Raw genomic sequence first — 20,566 nt, forward strand, 5'->3', positions numbered from 1 at the left:
GCATTGGGTTCGACAAGCGAAACGAAGGAACACAAGACCGCTTCGAATCCCGTAGTCTCTGTCTCGGTCTTCTTTTGGGTGGTGGCCGTGCTGTGATAAGGAGCACGAATGCGTGCATGCGTCCGCGGCAGGGCAGTCGAGAGCGCCCCGGTGTTACCACGCGTGTCATCACGTCGCTGGCGGTGTAAAGGCGGGGAGAGGCACGGAGGTGCCCAGGGTGAGCTAGCGGCGGGACGCCGAGGAGAATGGCGGTGGACGCGCGTTTTGAGCTGGGAAACAGAAGTTTTCTTCGAGGTCGTGTGTAGGGAAGATCGCCGAGGACAGAGAGAGATAAAGGCGAAGCTAAGAGAGCGGCGCTGGACTCCAGAGAAGAGACGGTGAAGAGGTGACCGAGAAGTGGAGAGAGTGTGTCCAGACACTGTTCAATGCAGAGCGAAGACCCAGTGGTTGAAGAACAAACCCAGCGCGTTCTTCGCTCACGAGGAACTGTTGTCGCGAGCGAAAAGTGAGGAGTGGTCGCGCCTCTTTTGCACCGGGACGTACGAATAGAATCTGCATTTGAAGAATGAGGCCTGCGCGGCATCGAAGATGCAGGCTTAGCTGGCAGTTGTGTCTTAAATCGAGTGGGGTTGCTTTTAGGAACGATAAAGTAATTGGTCTGCGTTCGTCGGAGAGTGCGTGGAACTCGCACGACAGGAGCAGAAGCGGTGGGGACCGTCTTCGTTGCAATGAGTGAGGACAGTTGCCGGTGGCGAGGCGAGATTCAGGTACTGAGAGAGGGAGGGCCGGAAAATTGCTCCATGTGGTGAAAAGAACAGCAGCGGAGCGCGCGATTATCTTTTGTTCGTTTCTGCTAACCCGTGCACGGCAACCAAGAGGCGACGTTGGCTGCTCATGCTCAGAGTATATGGAAAATGCGGCAGACGAGAGAACACCCAGCCGTTCGTGTTCACCAGGCGCAAGCCGTTTTGTCGCGCCTGTACAAATTTCCGCAGCTGTTTTATTGTACCTCTTCTCTAGGGCATGTACCAATGTGGTGCATTGCTTCCCCCGCTGCCGAACGCCTTCACAGGCCATGCAAGAGACTGTTCCACGCAGGCCGGGTGTGGACGTCTTGGGTCCGACGGCAGTCGTTTCCTTCTCGGCAGGAAGTCAGCTTGATACGCGCACAATTCGATTTGGTTGTGGAGCGTGCGCGTAGAGGGCGGGTTCGGCCAGAGAGGGGTGAAACGGTTCAACCAAAGCGTGAAGCGGCTGTTACGGTCTGAAGCGACGACGCCTGGACAGACTCACCGCCTCATCGGCCGACTTGACACGCGCTTCAGAATTTCGACGCATGAGTCTCCTCGTTCTTTTCCAGCCGCTTCCCCACCCTTCCGTGACCACAATCAGATTTGCGCTTCTGTCGACTGGAGGGATGTACCCGTGGCACGGGTATCGACGAGTCTCGGTTTCGGGTGTAGGTACAGCTGCCACGCACGTCCGGCTCGGGCCTTTGTCCCATTGAGTCACGTTGGGATGCATGTGTGGCGTCTGGTCACGCTGGTGGTGAGACGCTTTCGTCTTTCTGGAGAGAGAGGCGCAAAGGGAAAGGAGAAGCAGAGCGAGAAACCGCACGGTTGTCGGTGGGGTGAAAAGCAATGGCTTCCCCGGGAGAACTGTGTGATAAACGTGGACCGTCCAGCAAAATTGCGTACCAATGCGTCTCGTCAGCGTACCGCTGTTGTGTGCAGTGCGATGAGAGAGGAATGACTCTCTCCGTTGATAGGTGCAGAAGGAAGGGACGTGGCTTTCGTGCTTTGTTGTGTGGTGTATTGCATGCTTTATCTCTTTTTTGGGGATAAGTGTGATGCTGGAGCCAAAAGAGCGTTTCAATGAATTCTACCGTTCCATTGTGGAATTAGAATGTCTTTCCAAAGTGTACGTAACGTGTTCGCCTGCTTCATTTGTGGAGGAGAGGGACCCACAGACACGAAGAAGGGAATTTACTTTTCGCGCTCGCCCGCAGTCGGTGCCTGAGACGCTCGCTTCTGTTGTAGTTGTCCCATGTTTGTCCCTCCTTGCATGAGATTTCTCCCACTCCAACAGAACAAACACGTACATACACGGCAATGCTGTGGAATGTCCACAGACTCGTTCAACGGGAGTTTTCAGTTCTTTTTACATGGGCGGACGAGAGTCACTTTCTACGTGTGGTAGAAGCACTGATTCGTTGCATGCGCAGAGCCATCTTTATCATCTCTACTCACTCGTGCACAAACGGGCCGCTATAATAGAGCTGCCACCGACACCGGCTCCAGGAGATCCACTTTTCACTTTCTCTGAGCCTTCATAGATCCGTTTCTATCCTTTCTTACTGGGAAAGGCAACTCATGCCAGTGTCGCCGCAGATTCCTTTCTCGCTTCATCGGAGTTCGGATGGTTCACCCATTTAAATTTAAATTCACGGCTGAGTCATCTCGAGCGAACAAGCCAGAAGAATCAATCCTTGCTCGCTGCGTGGTAGCTGACAACTCTTTTGTACCTCGTTCAAACGTTCTCACCTGGTTTTTACCCCCAGTATTTTTCACCGCTCCTGTCCAGCTTGCGCGGCAGCACGCAGGTGTGCGTTCGACGCCAAGAGATCGCAGAGTTGCACAAAAAGACGAGAGGACCGCAGAACTGCGTTCACTACAGGATAGCGGCTGTCGAGTATTTCTCACGGAAACCGGGACTCCAGGGGATGCTTCCTGTCCAGCGTGGCGGGAAACGGAGAGCGCCAACTGAGGAGGGGCGCTTGCTTCTGCAGGGAAGTCTTTTGTGGCCATCTCTTCTGACAGTTTTGCAAGTCGACAACAACGGTGGCAACCTGGAGAGATATCTTTCTTGAGTGATGGAACGCACAGCCACCAGCGACGTGCTCGGCACCTCTCACGCTCCGTTTTTTTCCGCTGGCGCGTTAGTCCCTGTAGCGGTCGCCGGCAGTTGCTTGCTGGACAGATGACGACGACGTCTTCAACCTGTGTACCACGACCAGCCCTGCGAGTTTTGTTCTTTGCTTCCTTACTTCCTTTTCTTTCAGCGCCCTAGTCCTTAGTAGAAGAAAAACAACAGGGCCGGCAGCTTGACACCTTTTAGACAGGCTCCGCTGTTCGTTTTCGCGCCGCTTGGAGGTTTTGGAAAGCTGCAATCTAACTGAAGGGGAAGTGAGGTATTGGGGCTGCCGTGTCATCAGCTGATAATCCTTCTGGGTGTTTGCTAGCGGTGCTTCTTACCGCTACCCTTCTACAGCTCCGCAGAAACCGGATCCAACCTTGTTTGAGGCGGGAAACAGGAACGTCCGCGGAGGGATGTGCCGAGTTTGCCAGTCCAACTGTTGTTTCCTGTCTGTCGCAATTCGCGTTGCTAAGTGCCGCAGAATTCATTACCTCCGGTGTGTTTCCGCACGAGAGGGTTTAAAAATGCAGATGGAGGAGATGGCCGGGGCGGTCCGTGATCCAGGACAGCAGCCTCAGGAGTCGGCATTTTTTCTTTTGTTTTTTTCTCTCCTAAATACTTCAATTGAATTCAAACGCATCGCCACGAGAGCGACTCGTCTACGTAGGTCGACGAACCAGGTCTGTGCCAATGCTATGACAGTTTCACACCCAGGAACTGGTCGGACATGGATATTTCTTTGAAACCTACGACAGGCGAAGACAAAACAATCTAGTCCAAAAGGCCAGATTTTTCCACGGATTCACACGCGCAATGCCGATTGGGGTTATCCGGAGAAGGTATTATGCGCCCATCAGCCAATGAGCATAACTGGTACTTGTTGAATGAGTTGCTGCAGCGGGAAAAGGCCTACGTACCGGAGCAAGGCGCCGAAGGAACGAACACGGACACGTCATTTAGCAGGCCGACTGAGCTTTGCGAATCTATCAGAGAACTTCCACAGCCTGCTGGGTGGGCAAGAAATCTAATGAAGGACATGTTTCTGGGGGTCGCCTCGGCGGCCCTCACTTCTGACACGAGACGAGACACCCGCGCCTCTTGTGTGTTTTCTGCAATCTTAGACGCTGATGATAATGCAGGGAACAAGCTTTCTCTGGACTGGAGCCGCGTTGCTTGGAGAGTCACGAGCTTTTCGCGGTCTCCGATTTCCCAGAGTCGCTTGCGGTTCACTAGATTGAAATGAGGGCCTTGTCAGACAATGGAGTCAAAAAAAACCATTCTGTCTGCATAGGAAGACCTCTTCAGCTGTCTAATCGGAGAGATTTTTAAAAACACAAAGAAACGTCTCTCTTTTTGCTACAAAAACTTGCACCCCGGTACAGGACAAGGCAACAACCGTAGGGGTCATGTTCGCTTTTTTTTCGATTTTGCAGTGCTCAGTTGAGACTCACTATAGCGACAATTTGTTTATCTACGCGGCTGAAGCCAATTCTTTTAGAATTTAGCCCAGCATAGAAATACTGGGAAATGATATATGAGGAAACGGCGCGGCTCTTTTACCCGCAATAATACCGCTCCCCCTGTTTCCACTACCCCCCACTTTTTTTCTCACGCAGCAGTTGCGTCGATTTTCTCGTTTTCTTTGCTTCTGGAGCAAGGCCGAACGACCCGCTGTTTGCCTGCATATAATTGGTACCTTGTCAGGAGAGAGATAACTGAAAGGCCATGTCTGTTTCCTCAGACGGAATCACTTGTTAGGCGAGCTCCCCATTTTGCCGTCCTACGCACGAACTTTTTCGATCTTGTTGGCTCTGTGGTCCATGCTTCTCAAAGGCAGAAATTCCTTGCAAATCTTGTGGTAGGCATCGAGAACAGCAGTCGCTGTTCTCGAGAGACAAAAAAAGTAAACAAGGGGGTGGGGTCGGAAGGCGAGGGGGGGGGGGGGGTCGGAAGAAAGGGGGGGGGGGGGGTTGGAGAAGACAGCGAAGCGACGAGGATTGCGAAATCGTGCTTTTTTGTGCCTCTAAGGTGTGCAGCTGTAGATTTCCTTTCCTTTTTCGGTGGGCTGGTCGACCCATGGAAAGCTTTTCGTTTCCTCTTTTCTCTCTCGAACTTTCCACGGGTGGGGCTCGAAAAGCGAGGTCTCCTCATTGGCCTCCCCCGGTGGGTAGTGTAGACGCAATTCTTCCTGTTAGAAACCGAGCGAAACACGGCACTTCTTTTTCGTCTTCTCTCCTGCCAAAGGTCTCTTTTCGTTCTTCACGCACTCCCTCGTCTTTCGTCTTTTTCCCTGTCGCGGCTTGACGCGCGAACCGAGAACGCGGAATGAAGCAGCCACGATTTTTCTCGAGAAGCCGAACGATACATCGGCCTGCCTTTTTTCGTGTGCCCGAGTTCTCGGGCGTTTTTTGAGCGGCTCTCGCCACACTCTATAGAGAGCAATCGCCTTTCTTACCTCGCGCCTGGCGGCAAACGCGCTCGTCTCCGCTTCGCCGATCTTTAGGGATGGCCCGCCGAGGCGCACGCGGCCGACTCCGTCGACCGTCACACCAAACCCTGTAAACGTGTTTACACGTTCAGCGGTCTCTTTTCTCTGTCAATTTCAAGAGCACCGAAACTCACTATATGCTGCAGGCCCTCAGATTTTCTAACTCCGGCGGGCTGAGTCGGCGCGAGAGTGTCGCCCCGTCGCTTCGGTCGAACAGACGCAAGCCCGACGTTTCTCTTCGAATGCCGCGCGTGAGACCGCAGTGTCTCGGGGAAGACTCTTCCTTTCCGCGGGGTATACACGGGGAGGCGGCGACATCTTATCGCGATCCTCCGCGCGGGTTTTTTTCCTTTGTTGACCGCGCGCGCCCCGACTTCCCGCGCAGTTCTCTCGTCCCTTTGTTTTGTAGCCACACAGCGACGCATGAAAACCAGAGAAGCCGAGATGCTTCTCTTCGAGTAGAACGCAGTTGTATCCATGCATAGTCTCCACAGCGAACAGCCTTACTTCGTTGGGTGGGTGTTTTCCCCATCCTCTTCCCACGAGTAGCCGCCTTTGTTCCTGTCCGTCTTCCTGCCGCCTCGTTCTCCAGAGCGGTTCCCTCTTTGCCTCGTTCCCTTCCGTGGTTTTTCCTCACTACATTCCTGAAGGAAAACGGCCAATCTGCCTTCCGGAAATTCCCCGCCCATACGTCTCGCACTTTCAAGCTTTCTTGGGCTTCCTCTCTCCGGACGCCTTCCAGTTTGGGTTTCCACCGTTTCGCGGCTCTCTGCGAGGAACGCTGTCGAGCGCCTCCCGCTCGAATTGTTCACTCGACGCTTCGTCCTCGACCCGTCCGGCCGTTCTGCTCTTGTAGCGACCGCAGTCCTCCACTTCTCGAGCGGGAGAGCCACGCGAAGGTGTGAGGACGCCGACGCGGCTCCAACGCCTCAGGCCTTCATCCCCCACTGTCCCACGTCCGTTTGGTCTAGATTGCGTCTCCTGCGTCTGTCTCTTCCCCTGTCTCTTTTTTCTCTGTTTCTTCTTCTGTGCGTTGGCTGCGTTGTCGTTTCTCCGTCCAGCCGCGCGTGGAGCCTCGCGTTGTTTCCCGCATGCGTTCTCTCGCCCTCGCCGTGCGGTGTCTCGATCTCCGGCGCTGTGACGCAGGCGTGTCTCGTCGATGTGCCCGCCATGGAGAACGTGAACGACATGAACACGACGACGGAGGTGAAGTGCGTCTACAACGGACGCCTGGAGGTGCCCAGCGCGGCGCTGTCAGAGGAGACCGCGAGCAACCAGGCGTGGCAACAGGAGCGGTTCGAGTGGCGATCTGTCCGGGTGTTTCTCGACGACGGAGGCTTGAGGTTCTGGAACAACTTGATTTCCATCCTCGACATTGCGACCGTGGACATTGAGGCGCGCGCGGGAGACGCCCCTCGCCTGGTGCTCATCCACATGGACCATGCGTTCCCCACGCTCTCGAGTCCGTACCCACCCTTCTTCAAGAGTGCGCTGTTTTTTCCCCAAACCCCCAGCGGGTCTCGCCCCGCGGGCCAGACGACGCTGGTCTTTCGGATCCCTTCCACGGCGGTCGAGGAAGAAAGCGACTACGGCGACTTGCTCCGGGGCCTGGAACTCCTGCAGAAGACGGTCGCGTTTCTCGGCGGCCTCCGCCCCATGTTTCGGCGCCTGCGAGACCACGCGATCTCCGCCGACGAAATCCGCAGCGAGTTCCTCGCTTTCCAGCTGCGCGAGGGGCCACTCGCGCGCCCCGAGAAGAACGGCGCAGTCGCCGACAAGTTCTTGCAGACGCTGCCGGCCGACCGGCTGAAGCTATTGCGCGCCGGCTTTCTCCAGCGAGACTGCTCCGTTCTGGAGGAGGCGATTGCGTACGTCCCCGTCGCCGTCTACGAGCACATGCGCGCAGGCATCCCGCTCCTCTCCCACCTCTCCGTTGACCCCACCCGGTACCGCGTGTGGCGACAGGCCTTCTTGAAGGCGAATGCAGACAACCCGGAGCTCTGCGAGTGTCTGGGGACGCCTGCGCGGTCGCCTCGGTCGCCCTCGCGGGCTCGAGTCCTCGCCGAGGTCGCCCGCGCCTCTCGCAAAGGCGACGCGACGGACGCGAACGGCTTCCAGGAGAAGAAGCCGAACCTCCGCAGCCCCACCTCGATCCACATGGGCGTACCGATCCCCCTGCGGTTCCCCGACGTGTTACCCTTCAAACTTTCCGCGGGCGGCTGCCGAATCGCCAAGGGTCGGACGTACCGGTGCGAGGACGCGTACTTTGTGCTGGAACGCGAGGGCGCCTTCGGCGTCTTTGACGGTGTCGGAAGCTGGGCCACCGAGGGGATCGACGCATCCAAGTTTTCGACCGCACTCGCGCACGCGTGCAGCACCCTCGCGCAGGAGCATCTCCAACCCGGCGCAGTGTCTGCTCGGTTCGCGCGGCTGAACGTGAATTTGCGCGCGCGGGAACTCCTCGCCGAGGCCCACGCTCGCGTGCGTCGCGAGAGCCCGACGGCCTGGGGCAGCAGCACTGCAGTCGTCGGCGTGTTCGACAGCTACCTCGGCCAGCTCGGCGTGGCGTGCCTCGGCGACTCGGTCCTGACTGTCTTGCGTCGGCAAATGATGCCGAAAAACATGCACTTCATGGCCGGCGGCGCGAGCGAGACGACGGCCTCGCAGATCCTCTCCTCCAGTCCCACGCAGGTTCCGCGCCTGATCCGGAAGATCCGGTACCGGAGCGCCGAGCAACGGTGGTCGAACGGCGCGCCGTACCAGCTGTCGAACTTGCCGCCCGAGAACGAGTGGGACAGCCTCCGCGAACAGGGCTACGAACGCTTCGTCGAAGTTCTCCAGCGAATCGACAACGTCGGAGACAGCGCGGACATGGCCCGGGGCCCTCCGCAGCCGCTCGTCATGCACCCGGGCGACCTCATTCTCCTCTACAGCGACGGCGTCGCGGATAACCTCTTCGACAAGGAAATCGAAGTCTTTGCTTCCCTGGCGATCAGCCCAGAGGAAGCCGTCGCCATGGGCCTCGGCCGGGACGCCTGCACAAAGGCCCAAGACGTCGCCGACATGATCTGCAAACTCGCGAGGCGAAGAGCTGCAGACAGAGTAGGTCCAGGAGCGAGCGACGTTTTTTGGGAGCAAAAACGCGAGGGCCGGACGAGACAGATGCGTGTGCCAAAAAGACGGATTCTTTTGAATCTCCAAAAGCGGCGCGCGCACGTGCGCGCATGTGTGTTCATGTGCACACGCGTTTCCCTTCCCCTTGAACTCGCGTGGACCGTCTCCTGCGTTTTCTCTCCTCAGGCATTCGACAAACCTTTCGTCCCTGGGCCTCCAGGGGCTCGGCACGTGCCACCAGGGCGCGGCGACGCCTCCAGTGCAGGCGCCAGGCGGGGGGCGAAGCGCGACGACATCAGCTGCGTAGCCATCTGGGTCGAGGGCCTGCCGGATCCGTCCTTCGAGGCCTGTGGAGCCTCAGAATCGACGTCGGAGACTGCCGCACCTCCGGAGATTTGCATGACTTCGACGACCGTGTCGGAAGCAAGTCTGGAGAGCCTGCCTGCAGGTCATGCGTCAGACGAACCCGCGGCTGAGGCGTCGCAGGCTCCCGCGTCAAGCGCGGTTGAGGTGCCGACAAGCGCGGGTGAGGTGCCGACAAGCGCGGGTGAGATGCCGACAAGCGCGGGTGAGATGCCGACAAGCGAGCAACCGGCGCGTCCCCTGCCGGAGGTGGAGAGCACATCTAAAGCCTCGTTCGCCGAAATGCGCGCAGGAAGTCGGATCCCGTTGCCGCCTGTGGTCGATCCCGGAAGCAGAGGGACGGAGAAAACGAGCTGTCGCCAAGCCGGTGACCGAGGGGTCCGCGCTGTCTCCGCGTCTCCTTCGGGCGCCGTTCCGCGGCGTCCGGGCTTTCCGCGGGCGTCCACGCGGCCTGTCAGCGCTTCGCACATTCCCCTGCCGATCGCGAAAGGCCGAGCGAGACTCCGGGGCCCTCGACGAAGCAAGACTCCAGGGCCGTGTTCTGTCTCGGCAGGACAGCACGCCGTGAGGATTGCGCGGGTAAAGTGTCGGGGAAGGTGTGCCGGAGACACTTCGCAGGCTCCGGGAGAGAACCCGAGTGTCTCGGGCGCGGGCGTCAATCAGGAGTCGGGGGCGGCGCCAGCAGAAGCAGAGATCGCGGAGCACGCAAGTCTTGCATGTCCTCTCGCTCCCAGTTCGTGTGAGTCTCGGAGCGGCGACTCCACCCCACCGGGCTGCGGCAAGGCGGTGCGCCGGCCGGCTGGGGATGCAGGCGAAGTCAGAGACGCGGCGTCGGCGAGCGGAGATCCTTCCGAGCGGGCGTCTCTCGCCAAAAGTCTGACGGATGCTGCAGCCTGCGGTGGAGCGCCACCGCGCGACGAGGCGACCGAAAACGCATGCACGGCTTCCCTGCTTGCCGCTTCCCGGGGTCCGCCCCGAGCGCCTCCGAAGAAGGGTGTGTCTCGCATTCTGGCGAGGATTCAGGAGAGAAGTACGCGCGGCGCGCACAACTCCCAGCTGGCGAAGCTGACGGAAGCCTCGCCGGTGCCACGCAAGCGCGTCGTGAAATCTCCACAGTCTGTCCTCGGGGGGCATCATGCGAAGAAGCCGCAGAAGCGCATTCCCCCTGTCTCCGACAACTATAAGCCGAACGCCTCTTTCCCCCTGCCGTGCTCTGCGCCAGTGCGTGTGGACGCCTGTGCAGGCCGACCGGAACAGGGCTCAGGTGTACGTACACCTCATCACGTGACGCCTCCGCCGGCAGATCGCCCCCCGCACTTGGGCCGCGGAACTCGGCATCCAGCAGGGGCCGAGGCGAGTGATAAGAAAGAGGGCGTGAACGGCAGCAGACAGCGCGGGGTGAGAACGCCTGCAAAGGGGACTCGAAGCGAGCAAGGGAGACGCGTTCTCACGGAAAGGGGAGACAGGCATCAGGCGGAAAAAAACAACCTGTCTGGCGTGGCACGTGACGGCGCGGCAGGGGAGGTTTCTGAAGAATCCCGTGCGGCCGTTTCTGACGTGTCGACAGCTGAAGAAGCGGGCGCAGGGAACTCGAGTTTCATGCGGAAACGGAGATGCTTAGACGCGGAGACCGGACAGTGGTTGACCTCTCAGAGCTGCCGGTCTGGGGAGTGAGGCTAGCGTTCGAGCGGCGGGCAAAGAAACCTCTCTCTCTGCGCACGCCTCGCTCGCCGTGCATGTACACAGTACACCGGCGCCGGAGGCAAACCAAATTCCTCCGACCTCAAGGTGCATGCTCGACCCAACCAGTCGCCCCAGGGCTGTCTGGGGAGAACATCGAGACAAGCGGAAATTCTGAAAGACGACCGCCGGATAGTGTATCGACAGCCGGGGCGCTCCGTCCCGTCGCCTAAATCCAAAAGGATAGAGAAGACACACTTACGCGCACAACTGCACGAGTGTCCGCATCGCGAGGGAAGAAAAGGGAGTGCGTTCAATGCGTGTGAAGCGTTCGCGCGCACGCCGTTTTATGTGCGCAAGCGTAGATGTGGTCAGGTTTGCGCCGATTATATATCTAAATATGCATCTGGTGAGGATGGACCTACACAAGCATGCACAGATCTAACGATGATGCGTCTGCGCATGCCTGTACAGCCGGTCACGATACTTGACTCTTCCGAGGCGGATTTCCCCCCTCCCCCTCGCCTGGAGGTTCACCTTCGGACATTTTGAAAGAGGCCTCTACCTCTGCACGGGCAAACAAGTGTGCGTCAACCCAAGGGGAACCAAATGCGTGTGTCGAGGCCGTTGGATCGGAGACTTGGAAAACGCAGAAGGGTTCATCTAAACCGCCAAAGGGGATTTTGAGGAATGTCCGGAGTGCGTTCCTCTCGACGCGTCCGAGTCGGAGTGCGTCAGAGTGGCAAGCGGAGGTCCGCAACAGCTGGCTGATCCCATGCGTGCATGCGCAGAAGGGACTGTGCTCCCTGCATTTACGGAGGCTGACATACACATTTAGGCGCTGATTGCCCTCGTCTCACAGCCCATATGACAGCATGCAAATCGCTAGGTAGACAAGGAACGACAGCCGCTCCAGGTCGACGGCTCCAGGGTCTCCTTACACACACATGAACGCGTCTTTGTATATCCCCGTGGACTCTCACCTATAATCGTGTGTCAGCCATTTTGTTGCGCGCAACTGCCCCCGGCCTCCGAGACAGCACGCGCACATATGGCAGCACAGACGTCAACAGGGTGTTGTAAGCTGTACGGTTGCATTTTTGGTCATATTCGACGCAGACGTCGTATACATCTAACCGTGTGTCAGTGCGATCTTGCGGCTATCCTACAAGATCGCACATACAGATATATATATATATATATATATATATATATATATCTAAGCTGCTGCGTACTTATTTGTATGTCTTCTCACTCAAAGTGTGCGTAGCTGGATGCAGGTGTGTACATTTCGAGGGAGGACCGGGATCCAAAATCGAGGGCTGTGACCATAGAATTTTGGAAGAAGCCCCGCTGCGTGTGTCGGACACAAGGTTGTTTATCAACGAGGTAAAGGGATCAGGAAAGCAGACGTGGAATGTTCCGGGAGAAAGTCTTTGGTGACGGCGACAGAGAAGCGAGAAGACAGAGGGACGGAGCAGCTTCTGTCTCGGGTTCTGTGCATCATTGCGTTGTGTGGAAACATCTCAGCGATACAGAGAGTTCTGCACTGCTGTATTGCCTTCTGTAGCTGCACGTTTTTTGTCAGAAAGAAAACCTGAAGCTGTGATACAGGGGGGCAGGAACCCTCCTTCCACAGAGCCCCTAAGAACGTTGGCTTTCGCTGCGGCTTGCGGGTTCCTCTCTTTTCCTGAGGAAACCAAGGAACGGCTGCATTTTGACTGGTCTTCGTGCACCGACCGCGCTTGCTGGTGCTTGTCTTCTTGGCGAATCACGACGCTGTTTCTCTCGCAGGTCGTCCTCTCCATAAACCGCAAGACGACTTCGCAGTGGGATCGCCGCTGCAGACTCCTGTTTCCTTTCACCGCCGTGCCCCCATGTCCCCGTGAGTATCTGCCGTGCCTCTTTTCTCGGAGAAATGTGTCCGTGGGAGAAACCGGAAACCCTCGTAGCCGATTTCCGGGGTGCGCCAGGGGCGACCAAAGTAATATGGATGAGGGAGAATCTCTAGCTTCGCTAGAATTCTCTTCCTTGGTGGGGGTCTACCCGATGGAGTGACGAGAAAGGAGGGATGCTTCCCCGTGCCGTGTATGTACACTCAAACCAACAGATGTACAGAAAGGAGCAGCGACCTTCTGAGCGAAGAGGGGATGCCTAGACGCCGTGCTTGTTAAATTGAGTTCATTTTTTCTTGTCGAGGAAAAAGAGCGAGTTTTCGGGATGGCCCTTGCCTGACGCGTGCATCGCCAGTGGAGGGGATGGCGCTTGTCGATTTTGTTTTTCCTTCTGTACGGTTACCATGCTAATCCGAATCATAAACTTGTCAGAAAGGGCAACGCCTTGCTCTTCTCTTTCCCAGCATTACCGCGAAGCATCTGTCTGATGATCTGTTTTGTTGACACGGACACGCAACGCCGTACACTTTAGTGGGACTGCGCGTGAACATCGCTAGCTTCGGGTGCCGTGACGCCAAGGACCACCCCATGCCTTCGCGAGAGATATAAAGATTCCACTTTAGAGAGGCTTACAGCTATGTGCCCGCTGCCGCGGAAAACAAGATAGTCGTCTATCTTCACGTTTTCTCTGGGCAGAATGTTATGCACACAGTTACTGATTAATGTATATATGTGACCATGAGGATGCTAGCGGCCTTTGTTACTGCTGTTGTTAGCGACGCTCTTGAGGTTGGATATCACAGGACACTGGTCCGATTCTATGGAGAGAAGACTGGTCGGCGAGGGCAACGCCGCGTTGTCTTGCCAGCTTCCTCAAGGCAACGCACACAGTTAAGTAAACAAGGGAGAGTCGGAACCAGAACCTGAGAAATGCGCCGCGATACAGCCACATAACGATCTACAGGCATCTCGCAGTGGCCCATCGTGGTTCTGAAGTGTGTGGATGCCTCAAGCCGGACCGTGGCCGCGAACTGCGTGCGGCGGTACTCTTCCGTCCGGAAATCAAGCTCCCAGCTGACAACTAGAAAACGCTGGAAGCCACTGATGGGCACAGCCTCGCTTTTCTCCTGTTGTTTCACTTGCAAGTGCCTTCTGCAGCGACTACCACGTGCAGGCCAGGTGTATGTACACGCTCCAAATAGGCGGCAACATCCGTGAAAAGAGCGGAGAACCGACTAGGGCCCCGACACGTTCCTTTTCGTCTCGGAATCTGTTGAAGTGGCCGTCATGCTTTCTTATGGTGCGTTTCCGTGCTCTGCTCCCCTCCCAGTTGACTTCCTGCTTTGTTTTTATCTTTCTTGGGGGCCCTGTAGTGTGTTCTCCGTGTCTCGCGATGGCACCCTTTGCCCGGCGCGGCACGCGACTCTTTCGTGTCGATCTTCACGGGCGGCTTTTCTCGGCGGGCTTCTGTCAGCGTTTTTCTGCAGCTAAAGAGCGGAATGCCTTCTTTCGCTTTTCTCCAACAGGAAGTGAAACAATTTACGAGAAGGAGAGAAAACACAGTGAGTTTATACTGTGTTATCTTTTCTAGCTGCTTACAGGCGTATCTTCTGCATGCATGATACCACGCGTAAAAGCTTTTTCCTCACGTTCCGCCTTCCCTCGTCGGACTCAAAACCGAGCCCGCGGGCCACTCGATGCTGTCTGTCCCCTGTCGCTACACGAAAACCCTCTTTCAACGGCTTTCCAGGCGATATCCGGAGGGACGCCCCTCCTTTCTTTTTTTTCCTCTTTTCCCCCATTTTTTGCGACTCCGCTCTTCTCGTTGTGCCTTCACTCGGCATCCAGGCTGGTCTCTCTGCCGTAGAGGGAGCGGAGCCCCACAACATGGACTGGCCAGCGCAGGAAAAAGGATCCAAAACAGTGGAAGAAAGACGTTGATAAAGCGGAACGCAAATAAAAAACAAAGGAGGAATTCCGACGCGTAACTGAGGAGGACAACTGACGCAAAGACGCGTGGCACTGCTGCCTTTCTGTGAGGTAAAGGAGATCGCGAGAACCGGGAAACTAACGGGACACAGGACGCATGCTGACATGACAAAGAGAAATATCGGGGAGAAAAACCCAGTGTCTCTTTTCTGACTTCCATCTTCGCCTCTCCAGCTGACCGCGTGAGAGACAAATACTGTCCGTCTCACTGATCTTGTGTTCCCTTTCGTGCTCTCTGCGGCCGTCTCCTCTTCCAGCTTTTCCCCCGTCACCTTCCTAGATACGCCTCGCACAATGGAGGCTGGCGAGAGCGCTCCTTCCTCGTCCTCTTCTTCCTCTTCTTCGTCTTCTCCCTCTTCTTCCTCTTCCTGCGCCACGGGGTGTTCCTCGCTGAGAGAGGGGGTTGCGGTTCACCCGTCTCAGGTGGCAAAAGCCGCTGCAGATGTCGAGATGACAGACCTTTCTCCTCTCCCCTCTTCTTCTTCTTCTCTTCCGGCTGCATGCGCTTCGGCTCCTGGCTCGTACGGATCCTCGGTCTCAGAGGAGCAAGCAGAAAGTGGGGGATCTGAGCCGCATTGCGCCGGCGCCACAGCAGACAAGCAGGCGTCTCTGGCGAACAGGAGGGATGTTTCTTCTTCCTCGTCTTCAGACGAGGAAAGCGACGAGGAGGACGCAGGGGAACTGTCCCCGGAACGGAGACACGCAGCGAAGATGAGGGCCCTGCAAGTGGCCCTGCAGAAGGAGCTTGTGATCGACGGAGATGCAGAGATCGACGACCTTCTCGTCGCTGCTCATGTCGCGCAGGTACGTCTCCTTTTGGAATGGACAAGAGCGAGAGAAAGAAAGAGGCCAGAGAGAAAGAGGAGAGAGAAAGCGAGCAGGACGAGCCGGAATGGCCACATAGACAGGAAGAAAGAGTGGAGAGCTGGATACGGGCCAAGCTGCGGTTTGCCTCGTTTCAAGAAAGGCCGGAAATGCGAAACGACAGAAAGCGACAAGGACGAATTGAGGAAGGTGATGGAGACGACAGCGAGAAGAGAAACAGGAGAGAGAGAGACGGGAGAAGACAGCATGCAAAAGAGGCAAGACACCCGTGATGCGGTATTCCGTGCTTTCTCTTCCCATGTTCTCCATTCACTTGGAACCAGGCTTGATACGGCCTTTAAAATCAACGGAAGAGCCTGACGTTTTTCAGCAGTGCACGAAAGGCGAAAGGTGTCGGCTGTTCTCTGTCATTCTCCTGATGTGTTTTCCTACTTTTGTGGCTGCGGTTCGATTTCTGGATGCTCTCTGCGGGCGTTAAACAGGCCGACGAAAATGTGAAGAGGTGTGGAAATCTCATTTCTTTTCGCCTCTCGATGTTTATGCTCTCCCTCGTGCAGATTGAGAACCAACTCTTGGAGGCCCAGCAGAAGGCCGGAAATTTAAGGAAGGAAACAATTGAGAAGTTGCTCTCCTCGGGGAAAAACACCTCTCTTGCAGAGAGTGCAGCGAACGTCGGCAGCGCAGAGCCAGAAAAACACAAGGAATCTAAGATGAACGACGAAGGAGAGGATGACGACGACGACGATCAAGACGACCAAGAATTCGAGGCACTTATGAAGAGTGAGACATGGACAAGGACTCAGGACACGACAGAAAGACACAAGGATATGTCTCTGTGTCTCTAGCTCCTTATCCATGTTTCTCCTCTCTTCGTCGATCTCTATCTATCTATGTCAATCTGCCTGTGCTTTTCTCTCTCTTTCTATCGATCTACGTTTATCTATATCTATCTGTGCACACGCTTGCATGCTTGGCAAATCGTTTGTTCAGGTCTGCAGAGCTCGGCTATGTGTCGCTTGATATCCGTTTCCCTCGTGCGTGGCAACTAACATAAGTCGTGTTGCGTTTTCTCTCTCTGGTCGTTTCTAAACGGGAGACACCGGCGTCCAGAAATCGCCAGGCTAGTGTCCATTGCGGCGCCGCTGCGTCTGCTTCGATTTGAGTGCCATGGATATATGCGTTTGTCTCTGCAGTCCTCTTCCTTCCTCTTGCTCTCGCTGCCTGGTGTACAGTCTAGGTGAGCATCACCAGGAGTTCTGGGCTGTTTGGATTTCCTGTCTCTGGCTGCAGCTGAGGAACGCTTCCGCCAGCGTCTCCTTCCACATCCGAATGCCGCCCCATCCGTCGCGGAGGCTCTCATGCGGGCGAAATCTCCTTCGAGTGCGTCGCCGTCAGCCTCTTTGGCATCTAACGGACTGCGTGCAGATGCCCGCGCATCAAGCGATCTTGCGGACGGCGGCGCGTCGTCTCCAACTGTCTCTGCCTCAACGGTCGTGGGCGAGGCCGGAGCAGGCAAAGAAGACGCATGCAGCGCAATTGGAAACGGAGAGAAAGAATCGTATGCAGACAAGCTGAACGGGCTCCTTGCACTCATTGGAAAGGAAGCAGAGGATGAAGAAATCGACGAAGACGAAGAAGACGGTGAAGACACCCCGAAAGGAAAAGACGGCGACAGCCTCGGGATGTGGACCGGCATCCACGTAAGTCCCCCCATTTTACAACACCCCGATTCACAACTGTCGCAGTCGAGAGTTCATACCTACTTACGTATGTGCACAGGTCTCTCTCTCTCTCTATATATATATAAATATACACTATCTATCTATCTATCTATCTATCTATCTATCTATCTATCTATCTGTCTATCAATCAATCTATCTATGCTTCTTTCTTTCTTTCTACTTACATATATGAATAGATTGATGTCGTTCGTCTCTTGTTCTTCTTTTTTGCCGTGTCTGTCGACCTTCCTTTGGAGGTGGAGAGAGGGAGGAAAGGACGGAGAGTTGATAGATTGGAGGAAGCAGCAGCCAAGTTCGTGTGTTCTTAAGAATTCGATTTATTTTTTAATGTTTACTTACGTGATCGAAAACAAAATTATCAAACCATTTATTAAATTTAAAGAAACTGGGTGTTGTCGTTCTCAGCCCATCGAGGTCGAAGGCCTCCCGGTTCAAGTTGCTGCAGACTGCGCCGTGCAAGCGTGTGGCGTCGTGCATGCGTTGGTGGACTCGATGCTGGTGATCAAAGGCGACGAGGTGAGGACGGAGAAGAGAAGAAAGGAACAGGAAACACTCAAAAGGTGCAAGGAAAGAAGATACGGTGTCGGGGCCTCGCTGGCAGTCGACGTGGATCGGATACGAATGGAAAACAGATGATCAAAAAGATGGAGGCACCACGAATCTGACTTCCTGGGCCACCTAAACAGACGCCGGAAAGAAAACACGGATTCCCATGAACTTACTCTCTGTCTCTCTGAGGTCACCTGCTTTCCCTTCTTTATATCTTCTTCTTGCTCTTTGAATTCCGTTTTCGCTTCTCCCTCTCCCCTTCCCCACTGCAGGCGGACTGCGTCTATCAGCCGGCGCCTCCCGTCTCTTGTTTCGACTTTTCTTCGCTTTCCTGTCGATGTTTGCCGTGCTCGATGTGCGTGAATCGTCTGCATGCTTGCACGTTTCTGGAGCCCGACGCTCGCGGTTTTTCTGTGCTGATGCCCCGCACACTCGCGAATCCCTCGTGCTTGTGGCCTTTTCAGAATAGCAATCCGATGGATCTCGGCTCGGTTGTCTGTCTGGAAGACAAAACAGTTCTGGGAGCGATCGCCGACACATTCGGCCCCGTCGCGGCCCCCTTCTACGTGGTCTACCTCCCGGACGAAGTTCCGGAGAGCCGACAAAAACCCAACTCTTCGTCCGCTCCTTCGGCCTCCTCGTCTGCTTCGGGTTTGCGCGCGCGCTTGTCGGCGGGTGTCCGTGTGTACAGCGACGTGTCGCATTCCTCCTTTTTGCTGGGACAGCACGGACAGGTGCCGGGGTATCTCAAGTCGCTACACCGTGTGCGACTGCACTACGCGAGCGGGGAGGAGGATTTCAGCGAAGACGACGAAGACGACGACCGCATGTCGTGCGTCTCGGGCGTTTCGTCGCGGTCTTCCGCCTCGCAGCGGAGCATGCGTGGTCGGCGAGGCCGAGGCTTGAGTGCCTTGCCCTCGCGCAAGGACGGCGACAAGGCCGCTGCGTGTCTCAAGGAGACGTACGAAGAAGCCGGGAAGGAGATCTCGCCCGAGGAAGAGGCTGCGCTCGAGCTCCAGAAACAGCAGAAAGAGCAACAGCAGAGACTGCGATCTGAAGCCATGCTGAGGCAGTTCTCGCACGCGAGAGATGACCACAAACTCGCCAAGAGTGGCTGCGCGAACAAGCGCGCCTTCGCGGTCCCGGACCCGCCGAGGAGCCGCAGAGACCAGGGCAGCGCGAAGGAGCCGGAGCAAAGGGGCGAGGAGAGGAGACGCAGCGAAGGAGCCCGCAGACCGCACGGAGGCGGAGAGGCCAGAGAAGGGAGTTCCAAGGGGTCTACAGAGAGACGCAGCCGCACTGGACCGACAAGTGCACATGCACAGGATCCTGGCATCCCGCCGCCTCCGGCGTTCGGCTCAAGCGCCGTTCGGGCGGGCAACCGACCGCCGTTCGCGCCGCCTAACTCGGCGGCTGCTCACACCCACGGCTCGTGCGGACCTCCTTCGCCCTTTGGGTATCCCTCTCGCCCAGCTTTCTCCCCCCCTCCGCCGTCTCCAAACCATGGACCGTGCTCTCAGGAGGCGGGGAACGTCTCCTGCGCGCCAGGGGCTTTCCCTCACGGGGCCGCGGCCTCTGCCTCGCACATGCATCAGACGCATGCGCCTCCGCATCTCCACACAGGTTGCTGTCCGACGTACCAGGCGACAGGAGGTTCGCTCGGGAGCTCGGTCGCGAACGCACCCAGCCAGTGCATGCCTTCGTTTTCGAACTGCGTGCACGCGTGCGCATGCACACAGACACAAGCTCCCGGCGGAGACGCATGCAGTTTCCATGGCGCTCCCACTCTTTCAGGAAGCCCGACGGCGCTCACGAGTCCCAGCCACGGAATGGGGTGTGCAGGCCAGGCGCCGGCGGGAAGCGCGCCTTCTTTCTGCCCCACGCCTTTCCCTCACCCCGCGCCTGCCGCCCCTGGCTTCGCAAACGCTTTCTCGCATTCGCACGGCGGGGGGTGTCCAGGCGCAGCGGGGCCTGGGCCCGCGCCGGGTGTCTCTACACCCGAGCACGGCGGCGGGGCAGTCCCGGCTCAGTTCGCCCAGCCCCACGCGTGGTCGGCGCCACAGGCTCTCGCATCTGCTGCGAATTGTTTCCATCACTCCGAACAGCGGGAGCAAAGGGAGGCGAGCCATGCGGTCGCGTCGCTCCCCCCGTGGGCGCGGACCTGCCAGCCTTGCAGTCCGACTTCAGGTGTCTATCCACCTCACAGTGTCTCGCATCCGCTACAGACGCCGTCCAACCCGTCCTTCCCTGCAGGACAAGGGGTGAGGCCGCCTCCGCCGCCACCCTTTCGTTAGATGAAGGAAGAGCGGAAGAGGAGAAAACGAGAACCAGGGATGGTCGCAAAACGGATTGCGGGCTGGCTGCGGACTTGCGTGAGGTGGGAAGGCACGACAGGCGTTAAAAACCGTGTTAAATGGTGGAATCTCCTACGCGGCGATGCGGACATTCGCAGCCATACTCGACGCGGGGCCTCGTCGTTCGGAGGTGTCTCCTGAGAGGCAGAAAGGCGACTCTCAAATTTGGAGAAGCAAAACTGAGCAGAGCCAGCCGCCTTTTGCGCAGGCGGCGCCTTCACACGACCGCCGCCGTGCGTGTCAAAGGGTGTATGGGCAGAAAAACGCGAAGAGAGAGAGCGTTTCGTGGAAGGAAACGGAGAGAGAGAAATCCCCGAAAGGTTTAGGGTGCCTGGCGGGGCTTTCGCGCTGTCTGCACGCTGGCGCATGCGCCGCACGTCACCGTGTACTGCGTTTTTGAGAGCCTCGCTCTTCGAGTCTTGGCACCTTTTCGGGCACAGTGTGCTTGCGAAAAAAACACGTGGCGGTGTGTGTCGGCTGGAGGGAATTACGTGTGGCGTTCAGCATCATTTTCGTTGTTGCACCAAACGCTGCTGGACGGGGTAGGCCTCTCGAGGCTGGCTTCTCAGCTGTGAGTGAACGAGATCCAGATGCCTGTTGCAAGAACAGCAAGGCTTCCGGCCTCTAGGCGTTAAAACAGCACTCAGACGG

The 20,566-nt window shown here is 56.9% G+C and overlaps 2 protein-coding genes across 2 annotated transcripts; both read left to right on the forward strand.

Moving 5' to 3' along the window:
- Nucleotides 1–6,574: 6,574 nt before the first annotated feature.
- NCLIV_041750 (ptc7p phosphatase (PP2C family), related) lies at nucleotides 6,575–10,555 on the forward strand (the record flags this gene model as incomplete). Its single annotated transcript, XM_003881084.1, has 1 exon — nucleotides 6,575–10,555. The coding sequence occupies one exon, from the start codon at nucleotides 6,575–6,577 to the stop codon at nucleotides 10,553–10,555; it is 3,981 nt and encodes a 1,326-aa protein (XP_003881133.1).
- Nucleotides 10,556–14,739: 4,184 nt separating this feature from the next.
- NCLIV_041760 (conserved hypothetical protein) lies at nucleotides 14,740–19,855 on the forward strand (the record flags this gene model as incomplete). The annotated part of the gene is made up of 5 exons (XM_003881085.1): nucleotides 14,740–15,249; nucleotides 15,828–16,050; nucleotides 16,561–16,970; nucleotides 17,418–17,528; nucleotides 18,026–19,855. 5 exons carry the CDS (start codon nucleotides 14,740–14,742, stop codon nucleotides 19,853–19,855), a joined length of 3,084 nt encoding a protein of 1,027 aa, XP_003881134.1.
- Nucleotides 19,856–20,566: the final 711 nt, after the last annotated feature.

Source organism: Neospora caninum, chromosome IX (assembly GCF_000208865.1).
Source record: "Neospora caninum Liverpool complete genome, chromosome IX".
NCBI lineage: Eukaryota > Apicomplexa > Conoidasida > Eucoccidiorida > Sarcocystidae > Neospora > Neospora caninum.